The sequence below is a fragment of the Mustela nivalis genome (genome assembly GCF_964662115.1).
Source record: "Mustela nivalis genome assembly, chromosome: 6".
Lineage (NCBI taxonomy): Eukaryota > Metazoa > Chordata > Mammalia > Carnivora > Mustelidae > Mustela > Mustela nivalis.
Window position 1 is genome coordinate 151,338,051 of NC_139025.1, and position 21,413 is coordinate 151,359,463.

At 42.6% G+C, this 21,413-nt stretch overlaps 1 protein-coding gene across 3 annotated transcripts in view; it reads right to left on the reverse strand.

The window, feature by feature from the left end:
- The window catches only part of IQGAP1 (IQ motif containing GTPase activating protein 1), a 101,387-nt gene that overhangs the window by 40,635 nt on the left and 39,339 nt on the right, over positions 1-21,413 (reverse strand). For 2 of the 3 annotated variants that reach the window (XM_082736140.1, XM_082736139.1), the window contains 11 exons: positions 18,644-18,720; positions 12,364-12,431; positions 11,092-11,205; positions 10,345-10,523; positions 9,576-9,660; positions 4,761-4,924; positions 3,845-3,929; positions 2,979-3,142; positions 2,624-2,784; positions 2,113-2,237; positions 125-288 (listed from right to left, as the gene is read on the reverse strand). In XM_082736140.1, the coding sequence (XP_082592266.1) occupies positions 125-288; positions 2,113-2,237; positions 2,624-2,784; positions 2,979-3,142; positions 3,845-3,929; positions 4,761-4,924; positions 9,576-9,660; positions 10,345-10,523; positions 11,092-11,205; positions 12,364-12,431; positions 18,644-18,720 (1,386 nt within the window). Of the gene's footprint in view, positions 1-124; positions 289-2,112; positions 2,238-2,623; positions 2,785-2,978; positions 3,143-3,844; positions 3,930-4,760; positions 4,925-9,575; positions 9,661-10,344; positions 10,524-11,091; positions 11,480-11,709; positions 12,432-18,643; positions 18,721-21,413 lie in introns of all 3 variants that reach the window. The other variant, XM_082736141.1, reaches the window with a different exon arrangement.

The window sequence follows — 21,413 nt, forward strand, 5'->3', positions numbered from 1 at the left end:
GTCACATCTCATGTCCCTCCAGTGCCCTGAATCTAAAGGTGTCCAGGAAACAGCCCTACCTTTATCTTGGTTCCCGGAGGGAGGAAGTTCTCTGAACACAAAGGGACAAGTTCACTCCACTCACCTGGGCTTTCTCTCTCTTGGCTCTGATCAGTGTGTCTTGATAGTGCTGGGCCACCTCTGCAAGGACGCCCTCAAGTTTGGCCGCAGGAATCTGTAGGGCCTGCAGAGTCTTCTGGGCGTCACCTTCATCCAGGGCTTCATTAATTAAACCAATGGCTAAAATCCCTAAATATGAAGTGACAAAGGTTATTTTTTAAATTAAGAAATGATATAAACACATCAATTTTTAAACATGCTAAGTAAACAGAAATCTACCCAAGCACTATCGTGACTCAAATTACAATTTGCCGCCTGTAATATTGAGTAGCATTTAAATTTTTAAAAATTTTTGGTTTGTTTCATTTAAAATAAACTCCCTGGTATCCATAGTCCCATTGAAACCTCAAGTCTCTGTTTTATTTGTAATTGCTCTAACATGAAAGAGAATTTTGACGAAACTGGCTTTAATAGTATAGCTTTCACATTCCAATGTGATTGAAACCATTTCTGATTCACAAAATGTTAGCGTTCAAGGGCTCGTAAAAAGTCCCCTGATTCAACATCTTTAAGAAAAGACTAGGCTCAGAGATTTCTTCCTCGAAATTCCACTATGAATCGTTCAAGGGCTCGTAAAAAGTCCCCTGATTCAACATCTTTAAGAAAAGACTAGGCTCAGAGATTTCTTCCTCGAAATTCCACTATGAATAAGTGGACAGCGGATCCCACCCCAGGGCTCCCCAACCCTAAGGCAAGGCTCTTCTCAATCAAAGCACTGTTTTTCACAGGAAAACAAATTAAAACTAGAAATGTTCACTCCTCAGGTATCTCGGGCAGCTGTGCTACTTCTGTAAAGATTCTGTGGTATAATAAAAACTCAGTTGACCTTTGACCTCAGTTCCTGGGAAGGCACCACTAACCCCATTAGAATTTCCTAAATGAGGGTGCCTGGGTGGCTGTGTTGGTCATGTGACTGCCTTTGGCTCAGGTCATGCTCCTGTGGTTCTGGGATTGAGTCAGCATTGGACTCCCCGCTCAGCGAAGAGTCTGTTTCTCTCTCTGCCTATCTCTCCCCCATCTCATACTCTCTCGATCTCTCTCTCTCAAATAAATAAAATCTTAAAAAAAAAAAAAATTTCCTAAATGACTGGATTATCTATAATTATCTGTTATTCCCACCCCAGCTTCTAGGACCACCCCAGAGTTTAGGCCTACGAGGTGGCCCCCCTCCTTCCACTCATAGTCTAAGGATTGGGGGCTGGTCATGCTAGAAAGACCAAACTTGCGAGCAGAATACGGGGGCTCTGAGCCCCTTGACATTGTGGTATCAGCCCAGCTTTCCTATCTCGAGAGAGGGGGTGGGGTGGACTGGAAATGGAGTATAGTTACATGGCCACTGATCAATCCTTCACAATCATCCTTAAAAACCTCTGCCTGGCCAAAGTTCAGGAGAGCTTCCCTCATTGTGATTCACATCCCAAGGACACTGCCTGAGACACAGAAGCTTGGCATTTGGGTCCCCACTATATTTGGGATCACTGTTGGCCTCCTCTTTTGGCCAGTCCTGATTTGTATCCTTACTTTAAAAACGATAATCATAAATTCAGCACTTTCTGGAGTTCTCTAAGTCATTCCGGCACACGACTGGACCTGAGGCGGGGTTGCTGAGGGAAGCTCTGAGTTTACAGCCAGCAGCTCAGAAGCATGGTGACCTGGGAGTGCCTCAGAGCCCGGGCTGGTGACTGAAACGAGAGGAGTCTTAGGGAAGACCTAAGGCGGGGTGGTGAGTGTCAGAACTAAACTACCTGTTATAAAACATTTAAAAATGACAGATCACGCTCAAGTCACTCCTGAGAGTTTTAGTTCTGGTTACATACCACCTGACTGGAGCAGTTGCCTGACGTTTTGGAAACAATGTGCCACCCTGGCTGGAGCAGCGTTTAGAAGCAGCTCACGGAACCCCACCACGTGGCACGGGCATTCTCTGAGGGGATGGGTGGGCCCATTACTCACGCTCGTGCTCCTCCTGCACCACCAGATTCACATGGTCCACGCAAGCCTGGATGTCATTCCACGTAATAAACGCAGTGTTTTCTGCATGTGCCTGTGTTTTTAGTTTCATCAGCTCATCCAGATACCTGCCCCGCCCCCCAACAAAAAAGGCAATTAAGCACAATGTAAGAAAAGGGACCTTCAGGATTGTCAGGGGTGACAGGAATGAGAAGACTGGAGACACAGCATCCAAGGACCAAAGACAGCTAAGACGCTCCGACAGCCTCACATATCCTGGGGGGCAGCTTTGAGACTTGGGGAGTTACCTTCAGCAAAATGAGAAAATGCAAAAATAGCACTTTTTCTTTTAAGGTTGTGCTTTTTTGTTTGTTATTTTAGTAACCTCTACACACAATGTGGGACTCAAACCCACAACCCCAAAGTTGTGAGAGAGAGAGCTGACCCCCAACAGACAGAGTACAGACAGAGGAACAGTGTCCCACGGATCCCATCTACTGCCCTGGGCACCCACCTCTGACAGTTTTCTTCTTCGATATTGGTAAGGCCTGTCACAGAACTGCTCAGCTGTTTCCACACTGTGTTCATGTCCCCTGACTCCAGCGCCCTGTTGATTAGGGCCACCGAGGACAGCATTTCCACGGCGACAGAGAGCTCAGGGTGGGTGAGGCTATGCTGTACAGAGAAGGGGAGGGGAAAACGGTGAGGACAGACAGTCTTGGATACAGAGGGAGGTCAGAGGTTCAATTAAGCCGTAAGAAGTCTAAGTTTCTGGTTTAAAAAAAAAGCTCTGCCAAGTACACTGAGAAGTGGGGATTAAATTCACCCCCACCCCACTCCGCTCTCCAACACAGGCGCGGCTGACTTACTTCAGGACTCTGCTGCTGCAGGGTAGCCAGCTCTTTCTGATAAAGATCAGCAGCAAAGGGGTACACCTGGGGCAGCTGGGCCTCGGGATTCGTGAGCTCCAGGATGGTCTTCTCGGCAATACCCTTCTGGATGGCAGCATTGATGGCTGCCACAGCTGCCAGCCCTGTGCAGAGAACGGGCCAGAAATGCAGCTGGCTTGGGAACGCCCGAGGGGAAGGAGACGCAGTTCTCACAGGACAGAGTTATAATCTGCAGATAAACTGTGAACTGTGATGTCTAAAGTGGAACTTTCATCTTTAAAAAGACAGCCTCCCCCATTGTGTGCTGGGTAACTGTCCACTACGCCAACCACGTCCTAATAAAGCTGTTTCCACTCCAATTTGTCCTGCACCTCTTTCTAAAACATCTCTTCCATCCCGGGCGGCCTGGTGACTCAAGTACCAGCTTCTCAAGCTGCCATTCAAAGGTTTCCACAATCTTTCCAAGCCTTTGTCTTACACAGCTTGGGCCCAGCTATCTACAAAGATCTTATTCTAACCACTGCTGCCTCCATACATCTTTCACCATCCGCATCTCTGCTCACACTTCCTTTTCCTCTCTGCACACATTGGGAACGTTCTTCTCTCTCTTTCACCGTCCAGAAGGTACCCACCAAGCCCTGAAGTATCGTCTCCTCCAACGCTCAAGCGCTTGCTAGCCGAAGTGAGCCCACACGGACTCGGGTTCTACTCTGAGAACTAGAGGAGCCCTCCTGCCAGAGGCACCCTGTACCCGATTACGGCTGCAGGCTTGGAGTGATGGGAGCTGACCTCAGACGCCCCAGGGACCTAAGCCCCACTCAGGATCTCAGGGAGGGGCCCCGTACTTCTCTGATACTGTTGGGCAGCACCGTTTGCAGCGTCCACGCCACACTGGAGCTCCTCCTTCTGCAGGGGATCGGCCTGGCCACCCTGAGAAAAGCAGAGAACATTTACGTGAAGATTCTCATGCCTCTGCCTCCAGGCCTTACGGTGGTATCTTCACAGCAGTCACAGGGGGGAAGAACCACGGCACTAAGTGACAGCATCGGGCTCCATGTGGAGAAAGCGACAGTCCTCCTAAGAGCCAAAGCCCCCGCCAGATCTGGGGTAGAGTGACTTTCCAGATACCAGCACATTAAAAAAAATAACAACAGTCTATGAGAGGCATCAAAATATTGACACAAGAGGTTTACAGACTCATTAGCACATTAATGCTGCTTACTCTGGCTGGGATATGCTGGGAGTCTGCAAAATGTACACTTGTTTGTCCTCATTCAGACAAAAAAGGAAGCCACTTGCATTTGTCCTACAAACCCCACTGAGTACAATTCCACAGTCCACTCTTCCTGCACGTTAAGCATTTCCCAGTGTTGGCTGGAGAAAACTAGTGACGTGTGCTTTCTTTTAAGTAGAAATCCCCAAAGTCAGAAAGTAAAAGAGACTCAGGTTTTCCCCACAGCTTTTAGTTGGGGGACAAGCAGCATGTTTCCAGTGAAGGGGTGGTTAGGTTCGGAGAGAGGTACTACCTGTTTAAGAGAGCTTACAACTGGAAAAAGCAAAAGAGAGCTAAAGACAGTGTGTTTTTTACCTGAGGATATTTTAAAAACCTACATCTATATGCAGGAAAAAAAGTCATACTAAAAACCATAGGTTATATTCTAACTACAGCGGGGAAAGGCCCCATCAAAATCTTTAAAGGACAGCGCACGATTCACATGGCTGTGCCAGAATGTCTGTGGCTTCGGCCCGCCCGACTTTTACCTGTCTCTTCTGCTCTCTGTCACTCAGGAGCTGCTTGAGGTACCAGTCCCCATTCTGCTGCTGCAGCCCTCGAAGGCCCAGAGCTGGAGACTGCAGGGCCTTGAACAAGGCAAGTGCCACACCCTGCTCCAAAGCCAGGTCCACATTTGCTAAGGCAGAAGACGCTGAGGAGGGAAAAAGGCCACAGTTTATGAGAACACTATGGGAGCATCACAGCCTAAAATATTCTTCCTTCCCCAAAACCAATCTAGATTTCAGATGAGGGAAATATAGTTCAGATGGCCTTTGTTCTGGAATATCACGGAAGCACAAGATCTTGGGACTGGAAGAAAACCTTAAAGTCACCAGGTCCAGGGGTCCCCAGTAAGGCTGTTAGTCAGTTAATGGATTGTTGGACACGCCTCAGGCCTACTAAAGAGCTTCCAGATGCAGACACCTTGGCACCGATATGGGCAGCAACAGAAGACGCAACAACCTAAACCAATGCATGTCTAAATACCCTCTAAACACCAAGTTATTATTTAGATGAAACTCCTGAACAAGAGAACGTTTCTCCCACAGGAATTTACTACATCTTTGGGCAATTTTCCTTAAAAACAAAACAAAACAAAACAAAACAAACTGAAAGCTTTCACCCTACTGCTGATGCTTAAATACATCCAGTCCCTCTTTCCCTCTGACAGTCCAGCTCAGACTAAAGAGCCCTCATTCCTTAACAGCATCAGTCTAAATCCCTTCACTACCCTGCTACCTCCTAAACACACCAGGACAGTGAGTGCCCAGACAGCAAGGGTGGTCTGACCCCGGGGAATGGTAGCGGCTGTCTACACCCTCTTGAACTCTCTACTCCGAGAGGATCGTGGTCACAAGAGATCTTTAACATCTGGCAGTGAAAACCTAGGTGTTCCTTAATCTGAAAATAATAAAGACACATTCCTTATTGTGTTGTTGTTAAAATTAAACGAAATCACACACATGAAAGCACTTTGTATATTGTAAAATCAACAAGGTCTTAGGTTGGCAGTCAGAGCAAGGTATTTTCTGACTTCAAAAATAACAGCCACTGGGAAGTAATCATTACTGTATTATTTTCAGTTTCCCCATTTTTAGAAGAAAACAGAGTTCTCCCACCATTCTCCACCCAAGGATCTGATTTTATCTCCAAAGTAGCAAAACAAATCAATAATAATATACTAAAAATCAAAATATTTGGAGCATAGCAGCACTTAAAAATTTTAAATGTTTCAATGTTAGTAAAAACAAAAAACAAAAAGAAAATTAATATGAGGTGTGTTAAAAGGAAAATAAAACTTAACTTAAAAATTTTTAAATCTCTGTAGATGCCTAAGGGGCTCTTCACTTCTTCCCAGTGATCACACCTGCAGCTCAGCTAACTCATCACCACACCAAGGCACCAGCTCCTGGAGTCCAGGCTGCGGGTCCCTGTGACCATTAGCCAACGACCCGCCCACACTCCCTCAACAGCATTTACCCAACACCTGCCTTGTGCCTCAAACACAGCTGTGAACAGAACAAATGATGTCCGTCCTGGTAGAGCTTTTACAGGAGTGGGGACAGAAAATAAAACCAATACAGGTAAACAACCAGGCCTTCTCTAGGTATGCGATGTAGAATTTGAGATTATCTATCTACAAAAGCATCTGGCTGATTATGCTTTTACTAGAAGCATTCTTACTACATAAATAAATTTAAATAAGCATGTACTAACGTTCATACTATAAAGATGATGAAGTTTAGAACATTATTTAAATAGTTTCTTTCACTAAGGTCTAATTTTCCTTGTTCTTCAAAAAAAGTAAATAAAAGCTTGTTCTCGTTTTTAACTATCCGGCCTGCAGCTTTCTCCTGGGGCAGTGGCTTCAAAGTTGGTCTCAAACTCTCAGGGAAAGAATCTTATCTATATTTAAGATAATTCCTGGGACCCAAAGTTCCCTTATCTTTCTAGCACGCAACCTTCTTTTTGCAACCTTCTCTTGCTCCAGAGTTGCTGTCCGGTTAGGAAAAGACTGTCCCTCTCTGGGGAATCCTGCCTTATCCTCCCTGTCTATGCAGTGAAGGTTCTTACACAAACCTCCAAGGAGAAGTCATTGTTCCTTTCTTTTTCTATGACTGCACCGCATACACCTTTGATACCTTGTTCTAAGCAAGTTGCCCTGAAATTACTCACTTGCAGGTCCATCTTCCCTGCTACACTGAAAGCAACTTGGGGGAAGTTTTTAAAGAAATATTTATTTTAGAGAGAGGCAGTGGAGGGGGAAGGGCAGAGGGAGAGGAAAAGAATCTCAAGCACAACACGGGGTTTCATCTCACAGCCCTGAGATCGTGACCTGAGATGAGACCCTGTCGGGCACTTAACCCCCTGAGCCACCCTGGGCACCCCTGAAAGGAACACTGTAATCACATATGGCTACGGCTCTTCCCCCAGAGGTTCATAACTGACTTAGCCAGGTAAAGCTACAATGATTATAAAATCCTAAACAACATAGTAAGAAAAAAACAGCCTTATTAAAACAAAGAGTGTTTTGTGCAGTGTACACAGCAAGAAACATGCTGGACTTTCTTCTCACACAGAAAACTAAAGATAAAAGGACACTCTGGTTTGTATCTGCTGGCTTAGGATTCATAGGTAGATACAGTGCAACACATCACCCACATGTGAATGGAACAACTGTTACTCTATTCAGAAAACCATTATCTTAAATGAATCAGGATGGAACAGAACACAAAGACTGCTGGTCGAGATTTAAAGCTCCCAGTCATATGGAGCTGGTAAAATCCTGTCAAGTTCTCTCTAGTTATTCAGATTCTTGGTTCAAAAGAGAAATTAGTGCCTCCCAGTGAACACAGAGGACACAGATTACTATTACTATCGTTATTATCCTCTTGAGCAAATAAAGGTCAAGTCTGGTTGAAATCAAATAAGCTTTTTAGTTCTTCTGGTGAGTCTAACCATTACACTAAGAATTACAGGGATTTCAAAAGAAGCAGGACTCCTAAGTAATCTGTACTTCAAGGAGTTAGAGATGTCAGAAACAAAGGCAAACAATATAAGACAACATATAATTGCATAGAAAATTATGCAGTTAGTCTATAAATGCCACAGGAGAGCGAGAATGGGCGCAGGTGCAAAGTGAGGTGGACCGTGAATGCCAGGTATAATCTGGGTCAGGCATGAGGGCATTATAGCGGGAATACACAATCAGCAAAAGCTGTGATAATGCCAATGTTTATGGGTACTCACTAAATACCAGGCAATTTGTATGCATTATCTCACCATCGGCAAAACAAGTCTATGCCACAGGGGTCCCATGTCACACAGCTATTAGTAAGAAGCCCAGAAAGCAAGTCCCAGGTCCATGCCATTCCAGAGGGAGACTCCTTCATGAGTCAAGAAAGGAACAGAATGAATATGGGATACAATTAGGCAAATGAGTTCACAGAGAGTTGTATGCATAAAATACCACATTAAAAACTCCGCTAGGCTAGGGAATCTGCTTTTTGCTGAGCAAGTAGTGAGGGACCAATCAATGCAGGTTCTATAGCGGAAGAGTGACAAAATGAAAATGACATTTTTAAGACATAAATTCCTCAAAAGTATGTAACACATATAGAGAAAAATCAGTAAGAATGGTATAATCTCATTTTTGTTTAAATATATTTTTAAAGATATGCATAAAAATATCAATAGTAGTGGGGCACCCGAGTGGCTCAGTCAGGCTCCCTGCTCAGTGGGGAGCTGGCTTCTTCCTCTCCCTCTGCCCCTTCCCACTGTTTCTGTGCATGCATTCTCTCTCTCAAATAAATTAAAAAAAAAAAAAAAATCAATACTGGTTATTTCTAGGGAATGGAGGTCTAATTTTTTGTGTGGTTTTGGTTTATATCTGGATAACTTTTATTACTCTTTGAAGTAAAAATGAAATTATAATACTACTTTCAAAAATAGGAAAAATATGGGCGCCTGGGTGACACAGTTTATCAGGCCTCCAACTCTTGGTTTTGGCTCAGGTCCTGATCTCAGGGTTGTGAGACTAAACCCCGCACCAGGCTCCACTCATACCATGGAGTCTGCTTGAGATCTCTCCCTCCCCCTCTGTCCCTCTCCCTGCTCTCGTTCTAAATAAATAAATAAAATCTTTTAAAAAAATAAAAATAGGAAAAATAGGGACACCTGGGTGCCTCATCATTTAAGTGTCCGACTCTTGATCTCAGCTCAGGTCATGATCTCAGGGTCATGAGTTCAAGCCCTGTGTTGGGCTCCACACTGGGCATGGAGTCTACTTAAAAAAATAAATAAGGAAAAATAAAATCCCTATTCAGATTTTTTTTTTAAGTGTGTTAATAAAGGGTAAAAGAGTGAAATTAGCCAACAAGAGGAGTTCTAGCAGCTATAGCAGATAGAGGGAGGGCCTGCCTAAGGAAGACAGCATCTGAAACAGAAGACATATGTACCAAAAAAAGGCAGAAGCAATAGTTCATGAGCAAATCCACTAATGTCTAAAATAAACTTAGGGACGCCTAGGTGGCTTAGTCAGTTAAGCATCTGCCTTTGACTCAGGTACCATCCCAGGGTCCTGGGATTGAGTCTCAAATTGGGCTCCCTGCCCCACGGGAAACCTGCCTCCTCCCCCTGCTTGAGCTCTCTCGCTCTCTCTCAATCTGACAAATAAATGAGTAGTCTTAAAAAAATAAAAATAAAATTAAGGTAAATAAGCCATGTCGTCAGTCCAAGAACAGATCAACACCCACATTATTCTGCAGCATCCCTGAAGGTACCCAACTCAGGAACATACTTACTGTTAACTTTGTTTATATTGCCTTGAATTTCAGCTTGAGTGAGCAGCTCCTCATAAACGTCCCTTTCTCTCTCAGAGTTTTCTGTCTGAAAGTGAGTAAAAAGTGCAATGAATCAGTTCAGTTCTCTAAGACCTCAGAAACATACTGCTCCCCCAGCCAGGAGAGAACAAAGAGTAAGGGTGTGGCTTAAAATCATTAATGGAGCACACAGTGCAATGCTACACAGCCCTTAACTAAAAACATAAAAAGCAGACCCACTTGTTAACAACAAGCCCAAGGAAGCTTCCAGAACTGGGCAGGAGCAGGAAGCCCTGGTGAACTCTGCTCACTCAGGAGCCTGCATCCTTGCCTTAGACTTGAGCGGAACGGCACACCCAAGGATCAGATCTCAGAACTTCTCATCGGTTCACACAAAATTAAAGAATAAAAGTCAAATTGGAATCTAATACCAAAAGACTGCATACTATGTAAATCCATTTCATTTATACGTAATTCTTAAAAAGGTAAATACAGTGTTCGATTCAGACTGGAGGTTGCCTGGGGTTAGGGATGGGGAGTGGAGGCTGATTGTGAAGAGGGACCGGGGGACTCTGGGGTTGATGGTTTTGTAACCACACACGTTTGTCAAAACCCATCGAACCATACATGTAAAACAGTAAATTTTACTGTGTATAAACTATACTTCAAGAAAAGTGATTTTTAAAATGGACTCATATCAAACAATGAAAGAATATAAATCAATTAGAAGGAAGAAGTGCTCCATTTTTACCCTATTTTTAGCGTTGGTCATTTTCTCCTGCTTGGCCCGATAAAGCACATCCTGGTACGTGGAAGCCAAGGGCTCTTCAAGATTTACAAGCATGGCATTGGGGTTTCTCAGAGCCACAAATGTGTCGGCTGCAATTCTACGGTCAACAGCCTCATTAATGGCAATAACGGCAGCATGCACTAAGAAAATAAAATTAAATTAAAAAATCAAAACACAGAACACTGGGGTTATATAGAGTAAGGGAGGTACATGACACACCCAGAACAACATCGTGCCCCCTACTGCAGGAAAAGGCTCACTGTGATAGAGAAATGAGGACTGGAGTTGGAGGAATGGCTCCCTGAATCCAGTAAGCCTAGTCTCCTCTGGGATGCACAGAGCCACAGCTCTCCCTGTGATCCCATGTCTGGGATGCTGAGTTTGGAATCTCACAGGGAAATATTTGTTAAAGAGCTTTGCAAGCAGGTATTATGGCAATGTTCACCCTCAATCATCATGTAAATACCATGATAAAAATAACAAACCCAAAGAGACAGTGAAATGTAGAACTCACTTTCTAATGCTTTCATCTAAATCAAAATCACTCACTTCCAAATAACAGTAGCAGAGAAGACCGCAGCAGTGTTGACCTCCCTCTACCGACCTAAACTTGCTAGCAAAACTCCTAACGTCTGGGACCATCACAGTATTCCTGATTGAAGGCGGTAGCAACAAACCTATCTGAACCCACAGTTTCTCCTTGCTTACACGCAGCTTCGTCCACCGAGAGCTCGTTAGCCAGGATGCCCCCGATCTTGCTGAAGGCGGGCATCTGGATCCCGTACTTCTCCAGCTCGATCTTCATGTTGTTGATTTCCTCTTCTACAGAAAAAGATGAAGACCCAGGCGAGCAAATTAAGCACCTTTCCAGAATTCAGAGAAGGAAAGAGATTCCCCAACTACATAATGGGAAGAAGTGGTGGCTACCTCCTAGAACTGTTACGAGGATTTAATGAGATGATATACAGAAAGCACTGAACATAGTGCCTGGCACAAAGCATACACTCTATAGACATTAACTATTATTACTATTATCAAGAGCACCAAAAGTCAGTGTAACATGAGAAAGAGCCCTACAGAAAAGAGTTGCTCAAAACTGCTACTTGTGGGACACCTGGGTGGCTCAGTTGGTTGGGCAGCTGCCTTCGGCTCAGGTCATGATCCCAACGTCCTGGGATCGAGTCCCACATCGGGCTCCTTGCTCCGCGGGGAGCCTGCTTCCTCCTCTGACTCTGCCTGCCACTCTGTCTGCTTGTGCTCACTCTCTCTCTGACAAATAAATAAATAAAATCTTAAAAAAAAAAAAAAAACAAAAAAACAAAAAACCTGCTACTTGTGGCATTTCCTACAATGTACTTGGGAAGGAGCAGCTGTGAAGGGAGCTCAGGAACAAATGGCCCCCAAGCCAGCCAGATGTCTTTACACACCAAGTCACAAGCTGCTATGGGACCATTCTGCTTCCAAGGCAGGAAGCCAAATGATAAAGAAAACAACATGTAAGGTTTGGCCCATTGCCCCAGGTCTGGTGAACAACTTCCCCAGAAGGAAAAATGTCACAGATAAAAGTTTTATTAAATTTAAAATTCCCAAGTCTATAGAATAATGACCAGTTCAAAGGATTTGAATCTATATTACTCCAACCAATAGTACCACTGTTCTTTTTCTCACCAAGTCCCCATCTCTTCAAGCATCTGACAAAAGTAAATACATACAGAATAAGGTAAACAAGTTCAATTTTTAAATTACTAAATTGTAACTCCTTGCTCTATGCCCACTGTAGGTACTTCCTAAAATGAGAGAACAAAGTCTGAAATTCCCAGTTTACCTGTCTTCTCAATGCACCAGAGAAGCAAGTTACACTTCTTTGATCTCTGTTGCCAGTGTTTTTTTAAGCCCTATGTCTTTAAGATTGGTATTGTTGACTCTCCAGGCTATTTCCACATAAATCAAGCATTTCCTGCCAAGTCTGTAACTCCTTACCTGTGAAGTCAACCTTTCCATATAGGTCTTGAATCTGAGGAGCCAGGCCCAGTTTGAACAGGTACAAACTAGAAGACACGATATGCAAAAAGAGTTAGGCCTCCCAGCTGTACCCAGGGCTGCTCTTAGATTAAGGAGGAAAGTCAGCATAAAGAGAACAAACATTCTGAACATATATACCCCTGCATGCTGCCCTATCCCCCCTTTTGCAGCTACCGCACTTCATCTCAGAACCTTTTCTGAGTTCTACATCATATTGTTCTAGAAAGTCACTTCATGCAATGCAAAAAGCACTGGGCTGGGAATCAGAAGACACAAGTTCAAGTCCCAGTTCTGGTACAAATCCAGTGTGCAGTGTGAATGCAGTCTATCTAGGTGGAGAAACCTTCACTTCTGTACACCTTCCTGTGATCAATAAGTTTTAACTAACAAGATATCTATGAAAGTATCATGAAAATGGGGGTGCCTGGGTGGCTCAGTGGGTTAAGCCTCCACCTTCACCTCAGGTCATGATCTCAGGGTCCTGGGATCGAGCCCCACGTCGGGGTCCCTGATCAGTGGGGATCCTGCTTCCCCCTCTATCTCTGCCCACGCTTTGCCTACTTGTGATCTCTGTCAAATAAACAAATATTTTTTTTTAAAGAGTCATGAAAATGATTCAAATAAAAAGTCTTATTTAAACTGAATTCATGGGCGCCTGGGTGGCTCAGTGGGTCATGATCTCAGGGTCCTGGGATCGAGCCCCACATCGGGCTCTCTGCTCAGCAGGGAGCCTGCTTCCTCCTCTCTCTCTCTCTCTGCCTGCCTCTCTGCCTACTTGTAACCTCTCTCTGTCAAATAAATGAATAAATAAAATCTTTAAAAAAAAATAAACTGAATTCATATTACTGATGGAAAAGTTTCAGGTAATTCATGAGTCTTAAATAAACATCTTATCTTTACTGTTTAAATAAAAAAAAAAAGAAATCTATTCAACTTTAAATCTCATGAAGGCAGGAACAATAAAAGTCTTGTTCACCACTATCTACCTGGAACCTGACATGTATTAATAAATATTAACATTTCACAGACAGACAGGTGGATAAGAAAATGTCTACAAGCCTGAATGACCATAACTGGATGCTAAGGACCCAGCAGATCAGAATCAACAATAAGAAGTGTACTTGACAGAGATGGACACAAGCAAGACACCGACAGACTAGCAATAAGGGAATAAATTAAAAACGCTTAGGAAACAAATCACAGAAACTCAACAGAGTGACCTACAATTTGTGTAAATAATCTGTAAACCTCAGCTTGATCTAAACACGAATACGGATCATGTATTTTGCATTCACAGAACTGATCAGGACTTGAACTGTATATGATAAACACAAATGTATAATCTAAAAAAAGTCAAGTTTTTGGAAAAGACATTCAAATTTATACATTCAGAGTAGCTAATTATTTTCTCAGATAATTACAAGTATGAATCATATGCATATGATTAAGTGTTTTTTAGAGTAAGATGCTCAAAACGGAACTATACAATGTTCCTCTCAACAAAATTTTTCAAAGCAAAATAGCCAATAACATTCTGGATCTATACCATGTACCCACAAAATATATTATTTCTCCCATATAATACATCCTACCCATATTCCAAATTTCTTCAGGAATTTCTCACTCTTTTATTTCTATGTGGACAGCAGAAAGTGATTGCCACACATCAAGAAACTTCAAGAATGTCACTTTTATAAGCCCAAGAAGAGTTCATTTTTTAGATTTTTCAAAGGTAAATTAAAGTTGTTAAGACATTCCACGCTGCTACAAGTAAAGTAGAAGAGAAGCTAAGACAGAGGCACCATCTTTCTTTTATCTCAATTATTGAGAATATTTTAAGGAGGTGCTGGAGTTATGAATGTAACTACAATGGCCACTTTGACCCTTTTGCCCAGAACCAAGAGTAGTCAACTTCAAAGCTGAAACTTTCAATCCTACCAGTAAACACCCCTTTCCAATCTTTGCTCCTGTTCTCCCTAATTTTACAAGTAACTGTTAGTTGCCTACAACAGTCAGCCTATGATTGAGCTCAGGTTCATTTTCCTTTTCTTTTTTTCCTACTGAACCTGTACTTCATGGTAATGGGGAAAGGAGGGTGTGGATTCCTCTTATCTTTGCTGCCTGCAGAGCAACCTAGAAGTCACTATGCTGATCTCAAAGACTGTTAATAAAGGCTCTTAAACACAAACACAGCAGTTGCTTAGGAAACAGAATCTAGTACCGTCCACAGTCCCTGATCTAAATTCTTTAGGCCAGATATGAATTTAGGATTTCTCAGATATTAGAAAGGTTTTATAGTGTATACAGTATTATACAATATCTGTTTACTTAAGTATAAACAGTATTACAAAACACACCAGCAAGCCTTGAGGCAGCACACCTGAAAAAATATATTATTTTTTTATAATTATAATTTTATAATCTATTACTCTGCAGAGAAACATACACATAATCACAGTAAGGAGACAAATATTCTTTTTTTTTTTAATAAAATTTTATTTATTTACTTGAGAGAGAGACAGTGAGAGAGAGCATGAACGAGGAGAAGGTCAGAGAGAGAAGCAGACTCCCCATGGAGCTGGGAGTCCAATGCGGGACTCGATCCCGGGACTCCAGGATCATGACCTGAGCCGAAGGCAGTTGTCCAACCAACTGAGCCACCAGGCGTCCCAGGAGACAAATATTCTAAATAACTAATTAATTCTGATCAGATTTTGCCAACAAATGAGTTTGAAACAAACTTAAAGATGATTTTCAGCTTTTACATTTCTTTAGGATTATGGGCTAATTTAATCCCAAAATCAGTTCTTAGAAAGATAAAACATCAGAGGAAATGGAAATAAAGAACTGGGGTCTTGGGGCACCTGGGTGGCTCAGGTCATGATCCCAGCGTCCTGGGATCAAGCCCAACTTGGGCTCCCTGCTCAGCAGGAAGCCTGCTTCTCCCTCCGCCTCTCCAGCACTCCTGCTTGTGCTCGCTCTCTCATAAATAAAATAATTAATTAAAAAAAAGAATAGGGGCACCTGGGTGGCTCAGTGGGTTGAGCCTCTGCCTTCAGCTCAGGTCATGACCTCAGGGTCCTGGGATCCAGCCCCATATCGGGCTCTCTGCTCAGCGGGGAGCCTGCTTCCCCCTCTCTCTCTGTCTGCCTCTCTGCCTACTTGTGATCTCTCTCTGTCAAATAAATAAATAAAATCTTAAAAGAAAAAAAAAAAGAATTGGGGTCTTATCTGAGGGTGGAATGTAATCCAGAAAAGTAATTAAGCAGGACTAAATACAGTGACTATCTCAAAAGAGAAGAAGAAAGAAAGGCAGGAAGGGAGAAAACAGGGAGCTAATTATACTTTCTGTTACTACAAATCCAAAAGGGAGAAAGGGCCTCACCACACACAGTGAAGCAAGGTGCCTTTCTCCAACACTGCTGTACCATGCGCTGAAGAGGAGGCTCCCAGCAGGTATACACTGCCTGCCTATCAACAACGGCCAGCCCTTTGGGAAAAACACTCCAGGGAGGAAAGAAATCATAAATCACCAACCAGAACACACTGCTCTGTATATAATTTCCAAGCACAGGCTGCATACTGAAGAGAAATGAATAACAATAGCAGACTTCCTCCCCTTCCAATTCTGAGAAAAGCACAGTTAATTCTTCATCTCCAATTCAGGGACTTTGGGGGCCTGGGACCCAGATGAAGTTGGAGAGAGCTGTCGCTGCAGAACTCACAGAGAGGAGCTCTGCCAGCGGGGCCTTTTGCCGGCCACGTTCAGATATCCATTGTAGGTACAACCTTCACAAGGTTATCAACAAAGGCAAACCTCACTTTAACACTGAGCCAATCACAACACTCAGAATTAATCTGATTTTGGCTCAGACAGATACACTTGAAATTGCTACAATCTGAACATTCCCCTAAACAACACCCACTTCTAAGTGTTTTCTATTAAATCTTGGGTTACTTTTGTTTGTCCGTTATGACATGTACCTTGGAGGGAAATGTATGACATGTACCTTGGAAAAGCAATGTAAGGCATGACCTCTGTCCCTAAGATGCTAATAATGTAATAGAGAGAAAGACAGTGAACATATGCAAGAAACATCAGAACTAAGAAACAAAGAAACATAGGTGTTTAGACAGAGGAATGAGCAAGAGTCACTGAAATCACAAACCCTCACCAAGAAGATGGGAACTGAATTAAAACTTGACTGGATACACTGAGACAAACATGAACAGTCATCTGGTAAAAGAAAGTACCATTTTCTTTTCTCATTTATAAGGCAGAAGATAATCCCTTGAGCTAGAGAAGGAGAAGGAAGGCTTGTTACAATGTATGATTTTGACTACCTAGTGCATGTGAGGCATCTAAGTACTAGAGACACAAAGATCGGGGGAGTCCTGCCCCCAAGGAGTGCAGGGAAAGCCAGCAGCAAGAACGAAAAACCCAAGGATGATGGAAAGCCATGCACTCGAAGAGGTCTGTGCAAACACCAGAAGAGCACAAAGATGGGAAGCAGCTAATTCAGTCTGAGGGAGAAAAAGTAAAAGAAGGCATCCAGAAATGTGGCAATCCACAGTAGCAGCTGAAGAAGAACGTGGGTTAAACTCGGGAGTAAAGGGCATCCAGGCCATGCAAACAGAATAAACAAAGGCACAAGAGCGTGGCTATGCACTGGTCCTCAGCTACATTCGTTCTTTTGTGGGTTTCACACGGCTTCCAGGGATCCAAAGGGTCTGGCACATATTTGATCAGACCTGAGACAACAGGCTTCTCACAGGTCAATATGATACATATATTCATGTATGTAATTAACATTTATTAAGCACACATAGAGGATGCCTTATAATTTCATTAAATGAGCAGCCCGAGCAAAGAAACCACAGCCACATGTCCCACTCACTTCTACCTTCTCATATAGCCCTGCGGCCACCAGGTAAATCTGTCCCGCTCCGCGTGGTGCTTTCATATCTACTGAACCCCACCCTCCCTCCACACACATTGCCTCTTCCTTCCAATACAGTATTTCGCCGATTCTAACAGCCAAGGGCCTGAAATTAAGCCATCTTCAGAATCTACTATGAAATTATGAAAAAATTATACTTTGTTTCAGTTCCTATTTGTCATATCTGTTTCACATAAACATTACTTAATGAACAAATGGCTTGGTGAGGACCTAGAAAACGAAGTAAATTAAAAATCAACCATTGGACAGTTGCTGGCATTATCTGAAGATGTTGATAAAATTTAATTACACTACTAAATTATTAAGACATGGTGATTGTATTTTGTAATTCAGCTATTGGCTTGTGGCAAAACAGTAAACAGTAATAAGTTTTGAAATGTACATGCTTCTTGTAATTCTTAAGAGATTTTAATTAAAAAGAAAAGAACTGCATCCCAGCTGAAATGTACAGTTCACAGGAATACTAGATCAACAATGAAAGACTATACTTTGTTTTCAGAGCCAAATTATCTGCTATTATGGGGATAAATAAATCCCTTCTCCCTATTCCCTAGAAAAACACAGCTGTTTCTCACCACTTTGTTAAGACAAAAGTATCCCATTCTATTTGGAAATCCTGAAGCTAATGCAAGAACTTTCTCGTTGCACCATGGACAAAAAGCTATACATTCAAGTCAGACATTATTCCTACACTGCTTTCTTTTTTACTGAGACAGAACTGATATGTAACATCACATTAGTTTCAGGGGTACAACATAGTGATTCAATATATGTATATATTGCAGAATGGTCACCTCAGTAAGTCTCACTAACATCCATCACCACACAGAGTTACAGATTTTTTTTCCTTGTGTTGAGAAACTTTTTTTGAAGATATATTTATTTAATTTAGAGAGAAAGAGAGAGAGCATGTGTGCTAAAGTGGGGTCGGGGGAGGGATGGAGGGAGGGGTGGGGAGGAGACTCCCCCTACCCCGAGGGGGGAGCCTGATGCAGGGCTCGATCAAGACCTGAGTCAGCACCAAGAATTGGATGCTGAAGCGATTGAGCCACTGAGATGCCTCATGCTGAGAACTTTTAAGACCTACTGTCTCAGCAACTTTCAAGCATACACTATACCATTAGTAACGCAAATCCCTGGGAAGTAAGTTACAGCCCCAGGGCTTAGTTGTTTTACAGCTGGAAGTGTTTTTTTGACTCCCTTTACCCATTTCGCCTGCCCCCAAGTTCCCACCTCTGGCAGTTTAGCAGTCTATTTTACCAAGAAAATCTGATTACCTGAGTGCGTGGATACAGTAGATACATCTTGGCATGTTTTTTCGATCATAGATATCTGTAGTTTCTGGGTAAAAAATCTAAGGAGGAATAAAAGAAGCAGAATAAGGTATCCATCCACTGGATCGTTCACCAACCACCAATTATACAAATAAAACGATCAGCAAACATTATTGGCATTCAGCAAGTAACTTCATTAGGGGGAACAGACAATTCATCTTAAGTAATGCAAAGAATAAAACGCTATAATAGAGAATAAAAAGCACGACGAGTTGGAAAAGCCTTATTTGGTTAATCCACTGAGTTTCACCAGGTATATGAAAGGGATTTGCTTCCTGCAGACTCAGAATGAGCAGAAGACACACAGCGCTGAGCAGTTTAAACCACCGACCAATGTGGGAAGCTCCGGAGGACCGTGATCTGCCCAGTTACCATCTACCATATCTAGACACAGAATAACTCAACCATGAGCATTTACTGGGGTCCTTTCGGTTGTGTGAATTACTACATTTAGACATTGGAAAAAAGCTATAAATTATTAAAATGTGTTATATGCAGCGATGTCTGGCTGGCTCAGCTGGTGGAGTGTGTGACTTGATCTCTAGGTTGTGAGGTTGGAGCCCCACACCAGGTACAGAGATTACTTAAAAATAAAATCTTCAAAAAAAAAAAAATGTGTTACATGCTTGGGAGAAGAAAAAAGATACACAGATAAAGTAGATGAAAGAGCGGATATTGTATGGGAATGTGGAAGACTGGTGGTTCTCCTTAGTGACTGTCACAAATAATCGATTACTTGTGTTATTATCTCTTTGACTAGACACTACATGAAGGCAGGGATCAGGTCTATGCAATTCATTGCCATATCTTCAATGCCAAGCCCAGAGCCAAGGTCATGGAAGGGATTCTACATTTAATGAATTAACAAATGAGGTCAAACAGGAACACAGTAGGTTTAGACTGGGTATAATCCTGAATTTCAAGATCTATCTATTTTCATGGTGATGTGGCACCACGAAATTAATTCTATAATGTAGGGAGAAAGGAGATGATAATGGTCTGGAGAAGTGAAAGACTGAATTTTGAGGCCGTCAGAAGAATCTGAATGAGTAGTGAAAGGTAGCAGGAGAAGGCCTGTAGCGCCGTGGGCCTGTCAGAGCCCTTGACCCACCGTGTTTGTCTGTTTTCATGCATTTCCCACAATACCTATGACTCTCAAATAGAAAGAACCGCCCCCCTTGAGAGATGGGATGCACCAGAACTGTCTTTTGATCATTTCTCAAACTCCGCATGCTCACTTTCCAAGATGGAGATATCATCATCTCCTGAAAGGTGAAGATCATGGTCTCCCTGAGCCACCCTTTCCGAAAACAGCATAGAATATATTTTAGAAAGTAACAGAAAGATACAGTTGGGTAGGGTAGGATGCAATCCGATTATGAGGGCCTCGAAAGTCAGACAAGTCTGAACTTGATATGTAGGCGCCAGAGAAGTCCTAGCTGTGAAGCCAGGGATAAAAACAGAGCCTCAGAAGATCTGACTGGAGACAGGACACAGGGTACATTGAATCACGGAGAAACTGAAGCTCAGGAGGCACACTGATAACCTCTCTGAACAGATAAAAGAAACATTTCAAATACATGAGGAAGGCTGGGGGCATAACTGCATTTAGGAGTTCAAGGTAGCCTCAAGATTCTGAGATGGGATGACAGGGGAATTGAGGACAGGCTACCATTTAGTATAGAGGAGGGGAGGTTCACTTGGGGGAAAAGGAAGGTTTACGCTCAGACAGGAGGAATTCTAGTTAATAGAAAACTATCCGAGAGCTGTCGAGCAGCCATGTGAAACCGTGTGTTTAACTTATAGCAAAGCCTTCAAAATAACTGAACGCATGAGAACAAGAATGTAAGTAAATAAGGACAGCAGCTTAAGGAACCCCCACGACTAGGAAATGGTAGGCAGAACACAAGAGGAAGATGGAGGAGGAGTTGAGTAGATGGAAAACAATTTAAAAATCAAAGTCAAGGGGTGCATGGCTGGCTCAGTGAGGAGAGCACGTGACTCTTGATCTTTGGGTTATGAGTTTGAGCCCCACACTGGGTGTAGAGATTACTTTAAAAATAAATTATTTTTAAAGATTTTTTTAAAAATTTATTTATTTGACACAGAGAAAAACAGAGAGAGAGTGGAAACACAAGCAGGGGGAGTGGGAGAGAGAGAAGCAGACTTCCTGCTGAGCAGGGAGCCCGATGCAGGGTCCATCCCAGGACCCAGGGACCATGACCTGAGCCGAAGGCAGACGCTTAATGATTGAGCCACACATGCGGCCCTTAAAAATAAGATCTTAAAAAAAAAAATCAAAGACAAAAATCATAAAGTATTTTCTGGAAGAGGTGGCCAACAAGACCAATTATAACAAAAAGACAAAAGTGAGAAGAACCAAAAACTTACCACATTAAGCTTTTATAATTAGCCTATATGTACCATATTAAGAAATTAGGAAAGATATCCCTACAGACACTATATATGTATTGTCAATTATATATATTATTATATTATATTATATATATTGCATATATATAATATATATTGTCAATTATATATCATACATTGTATTATGGGCAACAATTTTTAGACTAAGTATCATTAATCCACATTACAAGTCTTCTGGACCTAAATCATATAGAGTGGACATTTCCAGGCTGATAGCCATGATGGCCCTATTGTCTCTGAAAGCCTTTGGGGAACTCTATGTTTATTATAGCTATGGTCC